The following is a 20,322-nucleotide window of genomic DNA, read 5'->3' on the forward strand; positions in this document are numbered from 1 at the left end:
ATGTGTTCTTTAGTGTTAAAGTTTGTTTGACACACAAAAAAGTAGATTTTAAAAATTCAATAAAAGTACATGATGACCAATGGATTTTGAGTTTAAAAAAATTGGTTAAAAAACTGCTATAAGAATTGTGACATGTTTTTATTGAACCACTCACAGTGTTTTTATTGAGACTTCTGTCAATTTTGGAGCTTGACTGCCACTCATTTACTTTCTACCTGCATTGTTTTGAGTCACAACAATGTTCTCCATGATCAGATCTTTGTGTCTCCGTCAGAGTTCAGCGCTAGAGAGCATGGAGGACATTGAGAAGGTCTTCACTGAGCTCATCTGCTCTCTTGAGAAGAAACGCTCTGAGATTAAAGAGCAGATCAGAGCTCAGGAGAAGACTGAGATAGATCGAGCAGAGGAACTTCACAAACATCTGGATCAAGAGCTGACAGAACTCAGAAAAAGACAAGCAGAGATTGACAAACTTCTGATTTCTGATGATCAGATCCAGTTTCTGAAGGTAATGAAATTTCTTCATTGAGTATACCATGTTTCTATTCTTACCGTTTCACATTTTTAAATAGTCTCTTATACATAACAAAGAGTGCTTTATTTGTCTCATTTCAGAGCTGTCAGTCTGTGTGTGTTTTACCCACATTTGAAGACGTTCCCAGCTTCACTCAACACACTCATCTGTCTTTTAAAGACATTTCAATCTCAGCGTTTAAGGAGGTTTTGGAGGACGTCTGTCAACAGCAAACAGCCAAAATATCTCGAGAAGGTCCCATTTTTCTATCTATTTATATTTTCTTTTTATTTTATTAATCTGATATAAACCTGATATAAAATCAATGGACATCATCTATGCAATGTCCTCACTAATAGTGAAACAAACATGTGTGTTTGTGTATTAAAATTGTATTTATAAGTAACCAATACATTTTCTTTGTTTTTGCCTTTTCAGTGTCAAATGTCCATGTTGCACAGTCTCCAGAACCAAACACTCGAAGTGATTATTTGCAATGTGAGTTGAGATGCATTTTCTCAAATGTTTCTAGAACACAAACACATCCCACTACATTTTACCATCTAGAATATGACAGTTTGATATAAATATATATATATATATATATATATTTGTAACAAGGACTCAGGTTGAGTGAGATCCATATGCAGTTTATTAAAATACAGCAAACAGTCGTGGGTCAAGATACATCAAAGGCAGGGCAGTCAGCGTGGTCATAACCAGACTGAAGATCAGGACAAGGCAGCAAACAACAATGGGAATAATCCAGGCAAACAAACGGGTAGAAAGGCAGGCAGCAGAGAGTCATACAAACATAATCCAAACAGGTCAGGGCCAAACACACGCAGAACAACAGGAATTGTAATGCTCAGAATTGCAGCCAGGGCAAACAAGACTTCACAAAGAGTGAATAAACACACAGGGCTTAAATAGTCTGGGTAATGGGGAACAGGTGTGGATGCAGTCAGTCCATGTAGGCTATGTGGGTTTTTGGGAAATGTAGTCCAGGGTTTAAACTCAGGCCATTGAGATCTTCGGTGGCAGATTGAGGAATCTTCACTGGCATTCGTGTGTGTGTGTGTGTGTGTGTTTAAACTTAATTTTTTTATTTTATATTATTTTAATGTTTGTCCATATTTAATCAGATTTCTGTCAGCTGCACCTGGATCCAAACACTGCGGAGAACCAACTTGTCCTGTCAGATGGAAATAAAAATATATTAAGCACAAATGTAGTCCAGCAATATCCTGATCACCCAGAGCGATTTGTTTGGTTTCCTAATGTCCTGTGTCGAGAGGGTTTGTCCGGTCGCTGTTACTGGGAGGTCGAGTGCAGTGGGAACGACTGCGCTATAGCAGTTTGTTACAAAGGAATTGATCGTAAAAGCAGTGATGACAGTAGACTTGGCTGCAACAAAGAATCCTGGAGATTGTCCCGGTTTCACCTGAATGTCTATTTCATTCATGATAAAGCGGAGGTCTTAATCCCCGCTGTCTGCTCCTCTAGAATAGGAGTGTATCTGGATCACAGAGCAGGAACTCTGTCCTTCTACAGCGTCTCTGACACAATGACTCTCCTTCACAGAGTCCAGACCACTTTCACTGAACCCTTATACCCTGCGTTTGGGGTTGGTACAGGTTCTTCTGTCAGGATCATAGAGCAGAAGAGAGTTCAGACAGACAAGAAATAAATATAATTGATCGAGTTTCAGATTCAACTGCTGAACTCCTGAAATGTGTATGTACAGTATTCAAATTAAAATGTAATTTGTAGTTTGGATGAACAAAAGGCATAACATTTCTTAAACACCATCAATGAATATTCAAAACCCATTGAAGACACTCAAGTTGGATTTAGTAAATAAATGTACGATTATACATATCAAATTATTGTGATTTTGTGTATTCTGTAATTTTGACATCTGAAAGTGTTCATCTTCAGCAAGTTTTCTTTACTGCAAAACTCAATAATAATCCATGTCTGAATCCATGATGTAGTCGCTGTGGAAGAAACTGTTTACAGAGCAGCGTTACTTAAATGTTATATGTGTCACATGTAACATGTTATATTACATTTATTAAATGCAGCTGCTATTTTGTTCTGTTGTGTTGCTATCTGCTAATAAGACCGCCTTTCTATATAAACTGTTTTTTTGTTGTTGTTTTTTACAATTTGAATAACTGTTGATTTCAGGATGAGGTCTGATTTTGATTTATTTTTACCCAGCTTCATAACTACAGTATCTGATGGTAAGCTGAGAAACCACAATTTTAAAAACCTTTTAAAGACACATTTTTTTTAATATATCCTCTTCTATCAATACATAGCAATGTTTCTTCAAAATATTCATCTTTATATTTGTTCTTGTACTTCAGTTTGATGGAGACAATAGTGGGCAATTGTAACACACTCAATTCCTCCAATCAGAAACAAGCTATGACAGTTAATCTGCACATGCTCAGTACGATTCTCTCTCTGTCTGTGGAAAAGGAGCTCAATAATTTCACCTCAGCAGAAGTTTTCAACAAAACACTGATTTTGATTTATGAGAGTTACTTTTTGGAAGTACAGTTTTTGTATTCTGCTGGCTTAAGTTTAGATGAAACTGTGTTATAATTGCTCTCGAGCCACATGGCCCAATGTAAGCATGTTGTTTGTCTGTGTTCACATACTTTACTGTTTGAAGATTAACATATTTCACAAAATGTAAAACTACATTTAAAAGGGGTGTATTAAAATAAATGTGTTTGTTCTAATCTCTGATGCCACAACTAATCAGACTACAGTTTAACAGTGTAGTTTAATTATTGCAAATCATTATGTCATTGTTTATGGAAATTATTAGTGTTACCAATTGTAATATTAATTAGTGCACCTATATTTGTTTCTTGTATCAAAAGATCACTAGTGTATGTCAAGTAGTCTGTAAGTTATTAAGGGAACTGTAAAAAATGGTTACAATTGCCCTCAGTCTCCCACTAATATTAATTAATAATGTAATCTGTAATTATGATAAAATACAGAGAAAATTCAATGCAATGTTGCATTTGTGTTAATAACAGTGATATTTTGGTTAATTCAAAGTGGAAATGTTGCTGTTTTAGAAAACATTGTCTTAAGAATCTGATTCTATTACTATTATGACATTCCTTCAGCTAAACTCACAGGTTAAAGGTATAGCGGAGGATTTTCCCGAATTTTAGAAAAGAACCGCCCTCTCCACTTTTTGAAAAAATGCACATGCGCAACACTCTACCTGCTCCCGAGAGGGAACGCCTATTAAACGTGTGCACGAGAGAGCATGCACGAGCTAATCATAGCTTACATTAACTTTTACTAGCAGTGATTTTAAATGGATTTCTCCAAATAGCATGCCAAACTTTACCTGTCAAGAAACTTCGCAACTGAGGCATCAGTGGGAAGCCCAACCTGTGTTTTGAGCGCACGCCATCGTGTGAATCGTGTGCACGAGCACGTACGACGGCCTTACGTAAACATATCACCAGAATGATTGACACTTAGGAGGACCAATAGTCTTGATGATCCACCCGGAAAAAGAAAATCCTCCGTTATACCTTTAATGTATAACTTAGACTAGTGTCATTCAGATTTATGTGAGATTTTGTCATTTAATTTGTCTGTCATTATTAAATTATTTAAATAAATTGTCAAAACACATATATGTACTACATTAAATATTTAATTTATTATTTTTCATTAAATCATCAAAAATGATATCAGACATATTTGACATATTCATCAGAAATCAGATGTCAGCTGTGATCAGTTTTTATCACCAAGAGCTTTTCTCTCCAGAGAGTCATTATCCCAGTAGTCGACGAGATAAACTACTTCATGATCTTCAATTGTGTGTCTAAGTCTAGTACTAACAAATTAATATGTTTATAAATAACGGTTCAATAATGTATGGAATCGTTATTTAATAATTCTATGAATTAGATGCACATTCAGACACCTGTATTATTTATTATAACTTGAAAGCCAATTAAGTGCAGCCATTTTAATCTAAATTCGCAATTTATTACTATTATGACATTCCTTCGGCTAAAATACAGGCTTATATAATTTAGAGAACAGTAGTGTAATTCAGATGTATTTCTTTGACTGAGATTTTGTCATTTAATCTGTCTTTGATCAATTATTTATCTAAAAATACAAAATACATAGATTTACATTAAATACTTAATTTAGTTTTTTACATTAGATCATCAAACATATCAGTCATAATTTATATTTTCAGCAGAAATCAAATGTCAGCTGTGATAAATTTAATCCAAGAGCAGAGATAGTCATCCCAGTACGATATAAACTAGCCTACTTCATGATCTTCAATTGTGGGCTTTTTTTTTTTTTTTTTTTTTTTTTTTTTTTTAAGTCTAGAACACATTTTTTTTATATAACTGTCTAAGTTTAATAATTACAGTTTAATAATGTTAACCAGTCGATCAGGGGAATATATACATTTTATTTCTCTTTCTGTCATTATCTCACACAGAACACACGCCCATTTTGTTTACGCGCTGAGAACCAGGAAGTGTTTGAATTCAAGAGAAATGAAACTTAGGCGATTCAACCTCTGTAATAGATCAACACCGCTGCTCTTTGTGTCAAAAGCTTTATAAGCTTTAACGCAAATCGTATTTGAGTTGAATTTCTGTCGAGGTAAGGACTTCATAAGATCCAAAGATTATGACTTTATCATGTTGTCTGCTTTTAAAAAAGAATCGCGTGCAAATGTGTTTGTGTGTGTGTGTGTGTGTGTACAATCCAAGAGTTTCTAATCCTGTAACTTGTAACAGACCTGATGAAACATTTTGCTTTGTACTTAATTGCTAAACAATTATATTTGTATTTTGTTGTCTAATGAAAACTTAAGTGAGTTACTATTGAATTTAAATACTTGATTACATACCTCAAAACTATACTTTTACTCTTTATGATTTCGAAGATTGTTTAAAAATACTAACCTATTTCTGTGGTGATCATGACTAAGACTTTTCTGCATAAATACAGTTAAACTCTATTGACAACAGCATTTACAGCCTGCAGTTGATCAGCAGAGAACAGAATTTATTTCCCCTCAGTTAAAAAAAAAATTAAATCGTGATTAGTCTTCTCTCAAACTATTTTTTTACAGAAGCTGGGAATCTGTTCATCTTTGAACACTGCACAGAAATGTCTGAATCTGCAGCGAGTCCGTATGTGGATCAGTTCAGCTGTCCAGTCTGTTTGGATCCTCTGAAGGAGCCGGTGACGATTCCCTGTGGACACAGTTACTGTATGAGCTGTATTACTGACTGCTGGGGCCAGAAGGAGCAGGGGCCGCCGTACCGCTGTCCCCAATGCAGAGAGAGCTTCAGTCAGAGACCTCTACTGAAGAAGAACACTCTGATAGCTGAGATGATGGAGACGCTGCAGAAGACGTCCCTACAAACGGCTGCTGTGGAGTGTGATGTTTGCACTACAGAGAAGAACAGAGCTGTAAAGTCCTGTCTGCAGTGCTTGGCCTCCTTCTGTCAAACTCACCTGCAGCCTCACTATCAATCTCCTGCGTTTATGAAGCACAAACTAGTCGAAGCTTCCAGAAACATTCAGGAGAACATCTGTCTCAGTCATGGGAAACTACTGGAGATTTACTGTCAGGATGATCGTCAGTGTATTTGTTGTTTGTGTGTTACTGACAATCATAAAAAACACAATGTGGTGTCTGTGGATTCAGAATGGACTAGTAAAAAGGTAATATCAACAACAATAAAAAACATGCATAATCTATTTTATTGTTATTGTTATATTGCATACATTTATGTGCTGTAATTTTGATTTACCACGTTACAGCCCTTTACTGGACTGGAAATGTGTTGAGTCTATTTTTGCATATTCTTTTATTTTTTTATGTGAACATCTTCAGAAAGAGTTAAAGGAGATAAAGGTGTCGTGTCAGAAGCTGATCCAGGAGCGAGAGAGAGGTCAGCAGGAACTCAGTGAAGCTGTGAAGCTTCTTAAAGTATGTTTCTTTATGTGTTCTTTAGTTTTAAAGTTTGTTTGACATGCAAAAAGTAGATATTTTAAATTGAATAAAAGTAGACAATGACCAATCGGGTTTTTTTAGGTTCTGGTTTTTATTGAGACTTCTGTCAATTTTGGAGCTTGACTGCCACTAATTTTCTTTCTACCTGCATTGTTTTGAGTCACAACAATGTTCTTCATGATCAGATCTTTGTGTCTCTGACAGAGTTCAGCGCTAGAGAGCATGGAGGACATTGAGAAGGTCTTCACTGAGCTCATCTGCTCTCTTGAGAAGAAACGCTCTGAGATTAAAGAGCAGATCAGAGCTCAGGAGAAGACTGAGATAGATCGAGTAGAGGAACTTCACAAACATCTGGATCAAGAGCTGACAGAACTCAGAAAAACACAAGCAGAGATTGAGAAACTTATGATTATTGATGATCAGATCCAGTATCTGAAGGTAATACAAGTCATTGTAATATTTATCATATCTGTATCGGAACCTTTCACATCACAACATATACTTGCTCTTATTGAATGGGAACTGTGTCTCATGCTTCACAAATTAAGTCTAAATTATTATCATTTCAGAGCTGTCAGTCTGTGTGTGTTTTACCCACATTTGAAGACGTTCCCAGCTTCACTCAACACACTCATCTGTCTTTTAAAGACATTTCAATCTCGGCGTTTAAGGAGGTTTTGGAGGACGTCTGTCATCAGCAAACAGCCAGAATATCTCGAGAAGGTCTGGGTGCTTCTTTTCCTTGGAATATAAAATGTTCCAAGTGTTTCAAATGTGAATGAAATATTTCATTCACTACTGTATGTACTATAGGATTACCTAAATATTGAGTTTACAATTGTGTTTCTCATGTTTTCAGTGTCCAATATTCATGTTGCACAGACTCCAGAACCGAAGACTCTTAATACATTTTTGCAATGTAAGATTACCTATTTTTCACAAACACAAAAGGCCTACTGTACATGTTAATTGATAATTATCAGTCAAGTGAAATATAAAGTTATATATATATATATATATAACGAATATAATAATAATAAAGTTTATCATTCTGTTTGTGTACCTCTATCCTCATCAGATTTGTGTCAACTGCAATTGGATCCAAACACAGCAGACAAAAACCTCATCCTGTCAGAAGACAACAAAAAATTATCATATTCAGTTAAAGATCAGCAATATCCTGATCATCCAGAGCGATTTGATGCATATTGTCATGTCTTGTCTAGAGAGGGTTTGTACGGTCGCTGTTACTGGGAGGTCGAGTGCAGTGGGAACATTTGGGCTGTAGCAGTTTGTTACAAAGGAATTGGACGTAAAGGAAACAGTGATGACTGTAGACTTGGCTTCAACCAAAAATCTTGGAGACTGTCCCGATCTCAACAGAACGTTCATTTCATTCATGATAAAGCCCAAGTCTCAATCCCTGCTGTCTGCTCCTCTAGAATAGGAGTGTATCTGGATCACAGAGCAGGAACTCTGTCCTTCTACAGCGTCTCTGACACATTGACTCTCCTTCACAGAGTCCAGACCACTTTCACTGAACCCTTATACCCTGCGTTTGGGGCTAGTACAGGTTCATCTGTCAGGATCATAGAGCAGAGGAGAGTTCAGACAGACAAGAAAAATCCAAAAAGTCAAAATAAAAAAAATAAAAAATAATAATATTGCTAAACTTCTGAAACATGTATGCCGGTATATTTAACTTAAAATGTAATTTGACGTTTGGATGAAGAAACTTAAACACCATCAATGAATATTCAACACCCATTTATAACACTCTCAATTCAATATCAGATGTTATGAAATCAGGTTACAGTGATTTTGATTTTGTGTATTCTGTAATCTTGGCATCTGAAAGCTTTCATCTTCAGCAAGGTTTCTTTACTGTAGCTCATAATAATCCATGTCTAAATCCATTATTCAGTTCATCCTCAAGCTACAAAGTGTCAGGGTTTGGGAAATAATCGGCTGTGGAACCTAGTAAACTATTTACAGCGTGGTGTTGATAAAATAATTGTTTTACATCTCACATATTATGTTATATTACATATATTCAATGCAGCCGATAGTTTGTTTGTTTAGTTGCTGCCTGCTAGTATGACCTTCTTTCTTTACAGTTTCTTTACGATTTGGATAACTGAGTTGACTTCAGGATGAGTTGACTTCAGGATGAGGCCTGATGAGGGGTTGAAGCACTGAAACCCTGTTGTAAATGTTAGAATTTCCAAGGATCACATTCTCCCCTAAAAGTGATCGGGCAGACCAAACCGTAAGTTGTAGAGACATGAAACTTTAATGAATGGTTGAACACACCCCGTCTACAACGTCACAAAGACTCGCCCCAATTGGCTGGATGGTGGTGCTATAATGATCAAAAGTATGCACTCCTAACTCGTTTAAGGCTCAAGTTTCTCATATATTTGGAATTATTTGATCAAGACAAACAAAACACACATCTCGGATTCGATTGTCTCCCGAAATTTTTGGGTATTTTGGATTTGTCAAAAAATGCCCGGTTGCAAACCAGTGCAGAAAGATTCTCTAGAGTCTGAGTGTCAATAATTATAGAAAAAAGTTGAAATTTCAATTTACGTTCACGACGGAACGCCACCACTTTCGAAGTGGGCGTGGCCACTTTTACTAAAACGGCTTTCCCTCATGAACAGTATGAGATAATTTCACCAAACTCGGTACAGCGATATGCTATGGGCTTGGTCTGTGGTTGCATGAAAAAGAAGTGCCGACTGGCCAGTCAGTGCTATAAAATGAAATAAAAAATTGAAAAAATATAGCTGTGCAACAGTCAGTCCAATTGACATGAAAACTGGCATGCGGTGGCTTTGTCCAAGGTGCTGTGATTGTCTGCGAGGACATTCGCGTATCTTGACACACAGCCGCCATCAGCAAATGAAGTTTGATTTGCTGTCAGACAAGGTTAACGAAACTCGCTGGGCCTGTTTGACTCACGGCCCAGAGGCCTATGAGAAATTGACCCCTGGGGCGCCTTCACATTTTTCACTTGTGTAAAGGATTTTATATCACACAATTTTCCACACATGCCGTGGGCATTCATACCATATAGAGATCCTAATTTTGAGAAACTTTGCCTCCAGGACCACTGCTGTCAACCTAATTATTAGTTAAATATTGGAGATTATATAAAAAAACCTACTTTTGTGGACTAGTTCTACTTTTTTGGCTCAACCTTGATAACTGTTAAAAAACTTTAAAACATATATTTCCTTAGTAAATTGCCTGTATTTGCTGTAAATAGTATTTTCCATGGATTATCTAGGTGGTTGTAGGCTTGCTAAATTAAACATATATTAAATACCTTTTTACGCATGTGTTTAAAGGCCTTAAAATGCTTGAAACCTGTTAGACATATTTAAACCTATATTTATGTTTGATTTTTGATTTTGGTGTTGACAAAAAGCTGAGAAACGGCAAAAAGAGACTAATTTGTAAAATGATCTTAATTTTTGTCAGAACATAGCAATGTTTCTTTAAAAGATTCATCTTTATATTTGTTTTTCTTTGGTTTAATGTATAATTAATAATGTATTGTGCAGTTATGATAAAATAAAGAGAAAATCAAATTATGCTCTTTACATTACAGAGATCATTTGATGGAAATGTGTCTGTTGAAATATTTTGTGATCTATGTGAGATTGTGTGATTGTTGTTTTTCTCCACAACATCAGAATGAAAACCTGCTGTTCTTATAATCAAGAAGCATCACATGTTAAAGCTTTGATGCCAATGACATTGTACAACAAGCATGAACTCATTAATGATTTGATTATTTCACGAGTTTAAACTTACATGTAATTAAGTGGAGTAAAGGTTATGCGTATTTGGCGTGCTGTTCGAGGAAACGGCTCCGAGCTCAGAATTTTTGCCCGAACCCAGAGTATTCCCCCGGTTGTTGTAAGAGTAGTTAGGACTAAAAGTGAGGAGAAGGGGTGATGGACGGATGCTGTTAAACTGTCGATGAACGGAGGTAAGTCTGCTGTATATAGGCTATTCTACAGAATTGGTACAAAGTCAGAGTTTAAAATGTCTTGAAAAAAAAAAAAAAAGCTTTTTCCACAAATTTTGTATGTATGCAAATTGTATAATATCCAAGGTACACATTTCTAGTAATTGTGCAGTTAATTTTCATGTTGTATTTTCAAGAAGTTTTGGAATATTTCTCCTCTCCCCAAATTTGTCACTACCGAAACAATAATAAATAATTTCATAAGAAGGCTTATAGTGACCTATTAATATTTTGTTTACATCTACCTTGTAAATATATTGTTTGCTAGGTAAAAGTTTTCATAGGTAAATCAATAACAATTACAATTTTAACAATCAAGTGTAATTTATAAGATTTGTTGTATTTTGAATCCAATCTTTCTTTGTAAAATGCATTAAGTTAATCATACTGATTTCAAAGTTAAGGATTAATTAGTTTGAATATACATTGAACCAAACACTATAATAATATCTTAGTTAATAATTCAGTATACTTTACTTTAGACAAAACATCCATGTTTCGGTCGTGATGGCACATTTTCGGTAGTGACTGTAGGTAGCGAGTAGTGACCACATCACATTACAGAATTTAAACTCACATACTAAAACATACTAAGAAACTACTGATTTGCATAACTGTACTAAAATTTTGTTTATTTCACTCAAATAAATGATTATGTGTTCCCTTTTGTCACTACCAAAACAATGATGACATGTTTCGGCCATGACTATTTCGGTAGTGACAATTTTGGATACTTTTGAGCCTATAGTTCAAATATGCTAATCAGCACATGGTTAACTAGCACAGTTCTGAACAATTGTACACACACAAAAACTAAATTTTATCGAATAACACTCAAAAAACCATGATGTCACAACCGAAACTTCAACACATGTTTCAGTAGTGAGAATTTTAGATACTTTTGAGCCTAGTTCAAAGATGATAACCAGCACATGGTTACTTGGAACAGCTCTGAACAGTTGTACACACATAAAAACTAAATGTAATGGAATAACACCCCAAAAAGTTTGCTTAATTACAGGAAAAAAAGTGTTTGGTAGTGACGTTCCTTAGTTACACACAGATTTTCAGACTTTTGAACACATTTCCCTCAAAATGATGGTACCTATCTACAATGAAAATGAGAGAGAGGGACAGAAATATTTCCTGATCAAAAATGTAGGGGTGTGCCTAAAATCAGTCTCAGCCAATGGACTAAAACACACACTGTTTCGGTAGTGACATGAAAATGCAAAACACATTTTTTTTTTTTTTTTACATTAAGTTTCATGATTTAAAAATAAAATATAAAATATATATTTTTTTAACTTCACTTTTTATAAGAAATAAAAAAGTATACTTTTAAAAACAACAATGGAAAAAACTGAAAAAACAAACCCAATAAATGATGATTTTATATATGATTATATATATGATTTTATTTAATTATATTTTAAATATTATTGTGGGATTCAATAGATAATAGAAGGATCTTAGTAAACATCTAAAATTTGAATACATAAATGCTTTTTAAATGTGTTTTTTGGTTGTGGGACAGCAGTTTAATTCTGTAGAATGGCCCATAAATAGACCTACCTCTTATTTTGGTAATTGGTTGATTAACTGAGTGTGCTCCTCTTGAGTTAATTTAGGTTAATTATCTGAGTGTGCTCCTCCCGAACTTTGTTAATAAAACATCATTTTACGCACAGATTACTGAAAGTGTATTAGAAGCAGTTCAAACAAAGAAACACATTTTCTGCGTTATTACAAACCATTAAACTACTGATTATTGGTGTAAAGAAATACGGTAGGATTTTAAGCAAAGTACAAAGAGTAGAGCATTAAAACTGCAAAGTCATGGTTTCACATAAACACTATGTTTATTCTCTCTCTCTCTCTCTCTCTCTCTCTCTCTCTCTCTCTCTCTCTCTCTCTCTCTCTCTCATGCACACACACATCTGCACACTGACAACCAGGAAGTTTGTGGATTCAAGAGAAATGAAACCTATTTCCCTGCTACACGAGCCTGTGCTTCAGGATCCACACTCTTCCAGTTTGGTTAAAGCTGTAAATGAGGGAATATTTGACTTGTTATTCTTTCAAATCAGGTAAGAACATCAAAAATCCTTAACTAATTATTTTATGTCTTCTTGCATTGAAAAAAGGGAATTCAATTATTACTGTATGAGTTTGATAATAATTCCATGTTAATCTGGATGATTATTGTTTATTCTTCTGGTTATGGATGAAGAGTTTAGGATTCTTATTATATTAATTCACAAAACTGTAATCATTTTTTAGATTTTTACACATGCTCTTTCATTAATGATTTACAAGTGGATTTACTTCTGGCAGAGCCGTTTCTATTAGAGAACAGACTGTCTGCAAAGAAATGTCTGAATCTGCAGCAAGTGCGTGTGTGGATCAGTTCAGCTGTCCAGTCTGTTTGGATCCTCTGAAGGAGCCGGTGACGATTCCCTGTGGACACAGTTACTGTATGAGCTGTATTACTGACTGCTGGGGCCAGAAGGAGCAGGGGCCGCCGTACCGCTGTCCCCAATGCAGAGAGAGCTTCAGTCAGAGACCTCTACTGAAGAAGAACACTCTGATAGCTGAGATGATGGAGACGCTGCAGAAGACGTCCCTACAAACGGCTGCTGTGGAGTGTGATGTTTGCACTACAGAGAAGAACAGAGCTGTAAAGTCCTGTCTGCAGTGCTTGGCCTCCTTCTGTCAAACTCACCTGCAGCTTCACTATCAATCTCCTGCGTTTATGAAGCACAAACTAGTCGAAGCTTCCAGACACATTCAGGAGAACATCTGTCTCAGTCATGGGAAACTTCTGGAGATTTACTGTCAGGATGATCGTCAGTGTATTTGTTACTTGTGTATGGTTGATGGTCATAAAAACCACAACATGGTGTCTGTGGATTCAGAATGGACTAGTAAAAAGGTAATATCAACAATAATAAAAACATGCATAAACTATTTTAATATTATTGTTATATTGCATACATTTATGTGCTGTAATTTTGATTTACCACGTTACACCCCTTTACTGGACTGGAAATGTGTTGAGTCTGTTTTTGCGTATTGTTTTATTATTTATGTTAACATCCTCAGAAAGAGTTAAAGGAGATAAAGGTGTCGTGTCAGAAGCTGATCCAGGAGCGAGAGAGAGGTCAGCAGGAACTCAGTGAAGCTGTGAAGCTTCTTAAAGTATGTTTCTTTATGTGTTCTTTAGTTTTAAAGTTTGTTTGACTTGCAAAAAAGTAGATTTTAAAAATGTAATTAAGGTACATGATGACCGATGGATTTTGAGTTCAAAAATTGGTTAAAAAACTGCTACTGTATAAGAATTGTGACATACACTCACAGTCTTATTGAGACTTCTGTCCATTTTATGAGTGTGACTGCCACTCATTTACTGCATTGTTTTGAGTCACAACTATGATCTCCATGATCAGATCTTTGTGTCTCTGACAGAGTTCAGCTCTAGAGACCATGGAGGACATTGAGAAGGTCTTCACTGAGCTCATCTGCTCTCTTGAGAAGAAACGCTCTGAGATTAAAGAGCAGATCAGAGCTCAGGAGAAGACTGAGATAGATCGAGCAGAGGAACTTCACAAACATCTGGATCAAGAGCTGACAGAACTCAGAAAAACACAAGCAGAGATTGACAAACTTCTGATTAATGAGGATCAGGTCCAGTGTCTTAAGGTAATAGGGCTGTAACTATTGATTATTTTAGTAACCGAGTACAGATTATTCCATCAATTAATCAAGTAATCGGATAAAAAAATAGATCCATGTTAACAACATCCTTTAAAATGACTTAAAATACAAATATAGGCCTAATAACAAGCAATAATAATTGGTTCAAATAAAGTATCCAAGTAAGTAATCATATGGTTTTTATTGAACAACACTGTTAAAATACACCATGTAAAATAAATGATATAAACTAATATAAACCTAACTTATGTACATTACTATAACAATGCCTGCAGAGGGCGCCAACGGCCTGGTGTTAGTTGTTAAAACAGTGCTTATATTTATTTAGCTGAATCGCAGCCTTTGTGATTTCACAATAGCATTATGCTATATTAGGATTGTACATGGTTTTAAATATATCGCGTAGCCTTAGAAAACGGTGTGTATTTGTGTAATAATGCGGTTCAGTCTGTGAAAGCACCACTTCCGGTATTTTGCCGGTTACTCGACAGGTAGCCTAAATTGCAGTCGAGGATTAAATCGAGGAATCGTTGCAGCCCTACAAGGTAATGACACAAAAATGCTGAGAACCATTTATTAAACGAAACGCTGTTGTGCCGTGCTTGTTTTAAGTTTGGAAAAGATCTGTTGTGCTTCACAAATTAAAGGCACAAAATGTACGATCTTGTATGAAAATACTCCAAAACCTCTAGAACAATGTTATATACGTTGTTGACAAGTGTACTTACATTATCCCAAATGTTTCAAACAATGTTTAAATAAATTTTAACCAGTGTGACGGCAGGTATCATGCATCTATCAAATGACGTCATATCCGTTACTTTCGATTTCCGGTTTTACTTCCATAGAAACCATGGAAACACTAGCTTTAAATAAATTAAGTGTTTTATTACACAGTGAGCAACTGTTTGGATATATTTGTAAACAGAAAATTAATGGTTGTCATATAACTCAACACGATTTGTCTCAAAAATTGTTTGAATCTCTTGTTTTCTTGATTTACCGCGAGTAACATGTTTGTACCTCAGAGACAATGCTATTTTGTCAAGTGGCTAACATAGCAAAATCAGAAAGAGCTTTATTTGTGGAAACAGTAATAGAGCATTTTCTCCACTATATATTTTAAAATTAGCCTAATTATATGCCATTTAGCAACACAAGTCATCTAGCTTTTATTAATATAATATTCTAGCATCAATCTAGCTCACTGCAATGTGCAACAAGTGTCTCATACCATCCACCGAGTGAACGCACAGAGTAACATTAACAAAACTTTCAATACACTCAGATGTATTTTAGTATGATTGTTTTGACCAACTAAAACAGCGCTGCGTTACTCCACAATTTTAATTTGTCAAATAAGGAGACCTGTTTGAGTAGTAATTCAATACTTTAGACCGTTAGCATTAGAATCAAATAAAATAATGTGAATTTAAGTGATCAAATGTAACTGCAACAAAGTTCAAGGAAGGAGGCGGATGTTAAACATAACTTTAATCGTAAAATAAACAAACAACAAAAAGAAAGGAGCTGAAGCAGTCGACTGCGTCATATAAGCATAATAAAAACGGCAAGGTAAAATGTCCTGCGGCTCTCGGCCCCGCTCTGCTTCATACCACAGTAACATTAATTAAACTTTAAACTTTAAAACATTCGCTCATCCATGAACATGATTTCTGCCTGAATCATGACTCCCGTCGGATTCCCGGCTGTGGAGGTGAAGACGACAACTCCCATGATTCCACACTCTTTAACGCCTTTATTACTGTTTTGAATAAGCGACCTCTAGTGGCGAAACTTACATTCTGTGCCTTTCATTCTGAATTATTATTATTCTCTTATTCTCAGAGCTGTCAGTCTGTGTGTGTTTTACCCACATTTGAAGACATTCCCATCACTCAACACACTCATCTGTCTTTTAAAGACATTTCAATCTCAGCGTTTAAGGAGGTTTTGGAGGACGTCTGTCAACAGCAAACAGTCAGAATATCCCGAGAAGGTCTTAATGCTTCTTTTCCTTGGAATATAAAATGTGTCATTTATACTATGTATCATTACACTTAAATATTGACTTTACAGTTGAGTTTCTTCTCGTCTTATAGTGTCAAATGTTCATGTTGCACAGACTCCAGAACCAAAGACTCCAAATCGATTTTGGCAATGTAAGTTGAGCTGTTTTTCACAAACACAAATAGCCTACTGTACATATTCATTGGTGAATATCAGTTTAAACTGCATAGTAAAAGTAAAGAATATAATAATATATTTTATTAACTCCATGTTTGTGTGCATCTATCCACCTCAGATTTCTGTGAACTGCAGCTGGATCCAAACACAACACACAAAAACCTCAAACTGTCAGAAGAGAACAGAAAAATATCATGTTCAGTTAAAGCTCAGCAATATCCTGATCACCCAGAGAGATTTGATGAGTTTCTCTACATCTTGTGTCGAGAGGGTTTGTATGATCGCTGTTACTGGGAGGTCGAGTGCAGTGGGGACATTTGGGCTGTAGCAGTTTGTTACAAAGGAATTGGTCGTAAAGGAAAAAGTGATGACTGTAAACTTGGCTTCAACAAAATATCCTGGAGATTGTCCCACTATCAACAGAATGTCTATTTCTTTCATGATAAAACCCAAGTCTCAATCCCTGCTGTCTCCTCCTCTAGAATAGGAGTGTATCTGGATCACAGAGCAGGAACTCTGTCCTTCTACAGCGTCTCTGACACAATGACTCTCCTTCACAGAGTCCAGACCACTTTCACTGAACCCTTATACCCTGCATTTCTAACTGGAAAAGGTTCTTCTGTCAGGATCATAAGGAGCAGAATTTAAAAATATAATTTATCAGAAAACTACATTTAAAATGACATGACTGTATTTGACAGTTACATTTATCAAAGATTCATTTAAATTGAGTTCTGAATATGTAAAACAGTTTACTTAAAGGGATAGTTCACCCAAAAATGAAAATTAGCCCATGATTTACTCACCCTGAAGCCATAGGTGTATATGACATTCTTCTTTCAGAGGAATACAATCGGAGTTATATTAAAAAATGTCCTGGCTCGTCCAAGCTTTATAATGGGTGTATGTCTAATTTTCATTTTTGGGTGAACTATCCCTTCAAATCAAAGTGTATTTTCTAGTTTTAAAGATAACAAACACCTTACGACACTCTCAGATTTGATGTCAGTAAATAAATCTGCTGATCATTATCATATTTTTCAGAATCAGATATTACAGTGAATTTTTGTGTGTATTTCATTATCTTGGCGTCTGAAAGTGCTCAACTTCAGCAAGGTTATTTACTGAAGCTCATCATAATTAATGCAGTTCATCATCATCAGTTAGTTTGGACATTATATGGTAAGGTTATGGACATTTCTTTTTACCCTAAAACACAATATGATGGAATGTGTAATTCATAATTTGATTAAACACCTGTGAAAAATCAATACTGAAAATTCCTTCATATTAAAACATTACATTGAGCCGTATTTCTTTACAACTGGATGACTGAGTTGACTTCAGGATGCAGTATGACTTTGATTTTTCTTGATTTTTCTTGTTTCATAATTAAAGGAGAACTCCGGTCAATTTTAACATTGAGCTCATTTTTTTTGTAAATTTGAAGTGCTGTCAGTACAGAGAACAACGACAAAAATCGGTGTTGCCTACACCGTGCAGGGACGGATTATGGCGATGATGTGCCCTGGGCACGGATGTCTCAAAGGCCCCCTTCACCAATTTTTTGGACAACAGTGTTGCACCTGTATGCACAGGCGCCGCAATAGGGCAGGCAAGCTAGGCATTTTAAGGGGGCCCCCGAGGGCTGATCATTTAAACAATCAGAAATGTTAATATAAAGACGCAGCAACATCTCGTGAGCTTAGAATTATAAGGTTCTATCTCCACTTTTGGTCAAAATTGAGTTTTTGACATAATCTGATCCATTAGGTGTTTATTAATGCCTGTGTGGTTTTATTTTTGTAAAAAAATATTCTGTTAGTAGTTCTTAATAATATTAAAAGGTTCCATCTCTCCATTGCCAGCTGGGATGTAAAAACTTTGATGCTCAATATATCTCGGGAACTACCCTAAACGGAGATAGAACCTTATAATTCTAAGCTCACGATCTCTGCATCCCCCTTAGTGGGGCCCCTCTCTCGTTACGCTCGTTATGCTTTTACCTTTTTCAAACTGGTGCAGCGCTTACTCGCGGTAGGTAGAACATGCATGATTTGATTTGTTAAACATAAAAAGGACTTATCCGTCTGGCATGGCAGCTCGCTCTAACTTTAGCCTAGATAAATGCATATCCAAAGTGTTTGAGCGGAGTGTGCAGCGCGCACTGCATGGCAGGCGTCGGCGCGAACACTTGCATTTTCCTATCATCATGGAAACAACTTGAAATACTCAATCTTTTCTGGTCATATACAGAAAAGAATAATGCATCAGTCGCAAGTAGCTACTTTTATTTTTTGTAAACTCACAATAACAAGAAAACGTTGTGTTTTTGTAAAATAAAAGAAAACAAACAGGGCGCGCTCTCATGGTCTCTGTGGCGTGAACTTAAGCGCGTCTCAAAAAATGAACTGAAACACAGTGTATAGCCTCACAGACATGATGAATATTTCTATATAAAGCTTGAAATGTCCACTTTTAAACGAAAAAATTCGAATCGAAAGCAAATACCGGCTGATAAGGCTGATATGATATGAAAGGTGCATTTCTCAAAGGCGCATTCACTTTACAGCGAAGATATAGATATGTTTGCAGCCGACACTGATTTAGAAATATATATATTTTTATTATTAAACAATAAAAATGCCTAGTGTTTTTTTTTTTTCTCAGACTATCATTAGCCTGCTTTTGCCGGTGCTTTGCGGCAAGATTTATGCACGCGCTTGAGCGCGGAATATGCCTCCATGCACATTGCACTCAGTATTTAAGCAGAAATTAATATTAACGTGAGATTAGTCGACTAATTGCTTAAATAAATGACTACTAGTCGACTAGAAAAATTCTAGTCTTGAAACTTGGTTGTGGTTTTAAACTCAGTTTTTGTTTTGTTTTTGTTTTGGAGTAACCGTCTTCTACACGTGACTTTTATATTACGCAATGCTTTTCACTCGCCTCTAGATGTCCCTCTCAACAGCGCAGCAATACAGTAAAATTATTTATTTGATTTATTTACTAGTTAATACTTTGCAACTGCAAAAAAATAATCACATTATTCCTCAATATTTAACACAATTTTACTGAAAATAAAATTACAATTAAAATAATTATTTGAAAAGAATAGACACAGTAAATTTGACAGGGCCCCCTGCTGGCTCAGTGCCCTGGGCAAGTGCCCAGTAGGCCCGTGCGTTAATCGAGTAGGGGGAGGCTGCAGACCTGGAGCCGGTAGATCTACGCCCCAGGCAGTTTTACGCCCCAACAGTTTTACGCCCCTGCTGTTCCAGATGCGTCCAGTAGGGGGAGCGTGTACAGCGACACGAATTGAGGTATATTAAATAATCTGCTAAAGTTATTGTTGTTTAGCAACTTAGACTGTAAAAAAAATGCAATGATGCAACATTTATTATTTATAAACGATTAGCTTGATAGAGCTAGGTAGATATCAATTCTATATATCAATGGATGGCCTATAATTTATTTCGAGAGACAAAAAGTTCTGGACAGTCAGGTTGATGTTCTGTCTGGCTTAAATTTAGCTAAGTAACCACGTGTTAGTTTAGCTGCCCCTAGTCTTCTCTACTCACTTTCAAATTTAACTTTCTTTTGAATTTTCTTTTGTTGCCTGTCTTTATCTTGCGTGAGATGGCCTCTTCTGGTAAGACTCTGTTTACTCCTTTCTGGTTTGAGTTTCTTATTGAAAATGAGATGATCTAACTATCTAATTTATATCTAAATATACATTTTTCTTAAAATAGCTTACTGATCTGGACTAAAATGTAGGCTGTGTGCACTTAATGCAGGATATATCATACT

The 20,322-nt window shown here is 35.8% G+C and overlaps 3 protein-coding genes across 4 annotated transcripts in view; all 3 read left to right on the forward strand.

Annotated features, from left to right (window-relative positions):
• Window positions 1–2,675, forward strand: part of LOC307167280 (uncharacterized protein) — a 30,489-nt gene extending 27,814 nt beyond the window's left edge. Inside the window, exons 30-33 of the mRNA XM_079886265.1 lie at window positions 275–508; window positions 616–769; window positions 953–1,012; window positions 1,660–2,675. Coding sequence (XP_079742391.1) covers window positions 275–508; window positions 616–769; window positions 953–1,012; window positions 1,660–2,204 — 993 coding nt within the window. The 3' untranslated portion in view covers window positions 2,205–2,675. The remainder of the gene's footprint in view (window positions 1–274; window positions 509–615; window positions 770–952; window positions 1,013–1,659) is intronic.
• A 2,375-nt stretch (window positions 2,676–5,050) lies between these two features.
• Window positions 5,051–10,196, forward strand: LOC307167570 (E3 ubiquitin/ISG15 ligase TRIM25-like). Of its 2 annotated transcripts, none has more exons than XM_079886776.1 (7): window positions 5,051–5,197; window positions 5,673–6,271; window positions 6,444–6,539; window positions 6,768–7,001; window positions 7,133–7,286; window positions 7,423–7,482; window positions 7,642–10,196. In XM_079886776.1, exons 2-7 carry the CDS (start codon window positions 5,711–5,713, stop codon window positions 8,220–8,222), a joined length of 1,686 nt encoding a protein of 561 aa, XP_079742902.1. In that variant the 5' UTR covers window positions 5,051–5,197; window positions 5,673–5,710; the 3' UTR covers window positions 8,223–10,196. The 2 variants fall into 2 exon arrangements, with proteins under 2 accessions (XP_079742902.1, XP_079742903.1); XM_079886777.1 differs by having other exon boundaries at window positions 5,118–5,197; window positions 5,709–6,271.
• A 2,382-nt stretch (window positions 10,197–12,578) lies between these two features.
• LOC307167281 (E3 ubiquitin/ISG15 ligase TRIM25-like) lies at window positions 12,579–17,157 on the forward strand (the record flags this gene model as incomplete). The annotated part of the gene is made up of 7 exons (XM_079886266.1): window positions 12,579–12,695; window positions 12,943–13,540; window positions 13,711–13,806; window positions 14,074–14,307; window positions 16,171–16,321; window positions 16,425–16,484; window positions 16,628–17,157. The coding sequence occupies exons 1-7, from the start codon at window positions 12,586–12,588 to the stop codon at window positions 17,155–17,157; spliced, it is 1,779 nt and encodes a 592-aa protein (XP_079742392.1). The 5' UTR covers window positions 12,579–12,585.
• Window positions 17,158–20,322: the final 3,165 nt, after the last annotated feature.

The sequence above is a fragment of the Squalius cephalus genome, assembly GCF_949319135.1.
Source record: "Squalius cephalus genome assembly, chromosome: 11".
Classification (NCBI taxonomy): Eukaryota; Metazoa; Chordata; class Actinopteri; order Cypriniformes; family Leuciscidae; genus Squalius; species Squalius cephalus.

What these genes read in the sequence shown, in the direction of transcription:
- LOC307167570 (XM_079886776.1), top strand. Translation starts at nt 5,711, where the DNA reads ATGTCTGAATCTGCAGCGAGTCCGTATGTGGATCAGTTCAGCTGTCCA. An exon ending in CAGAATGGACTAGTAAAAAG is followed by an intron (nt 6,272 to 6,443) that starts GTAATATCAACA and finishes GAACATCTTCAG; the next exon opens with AAAGAGTTAAAGGAGATAAA. An exon ending in ATCAGATCCAGTATCTGAAG is followed by an intron (nt 7,002 to 7,132) that starts GTAATACAAGTC and finishes TTATCATTTCAG; the next exon opens with AGCTGTCAGTCTGTGTGTGT.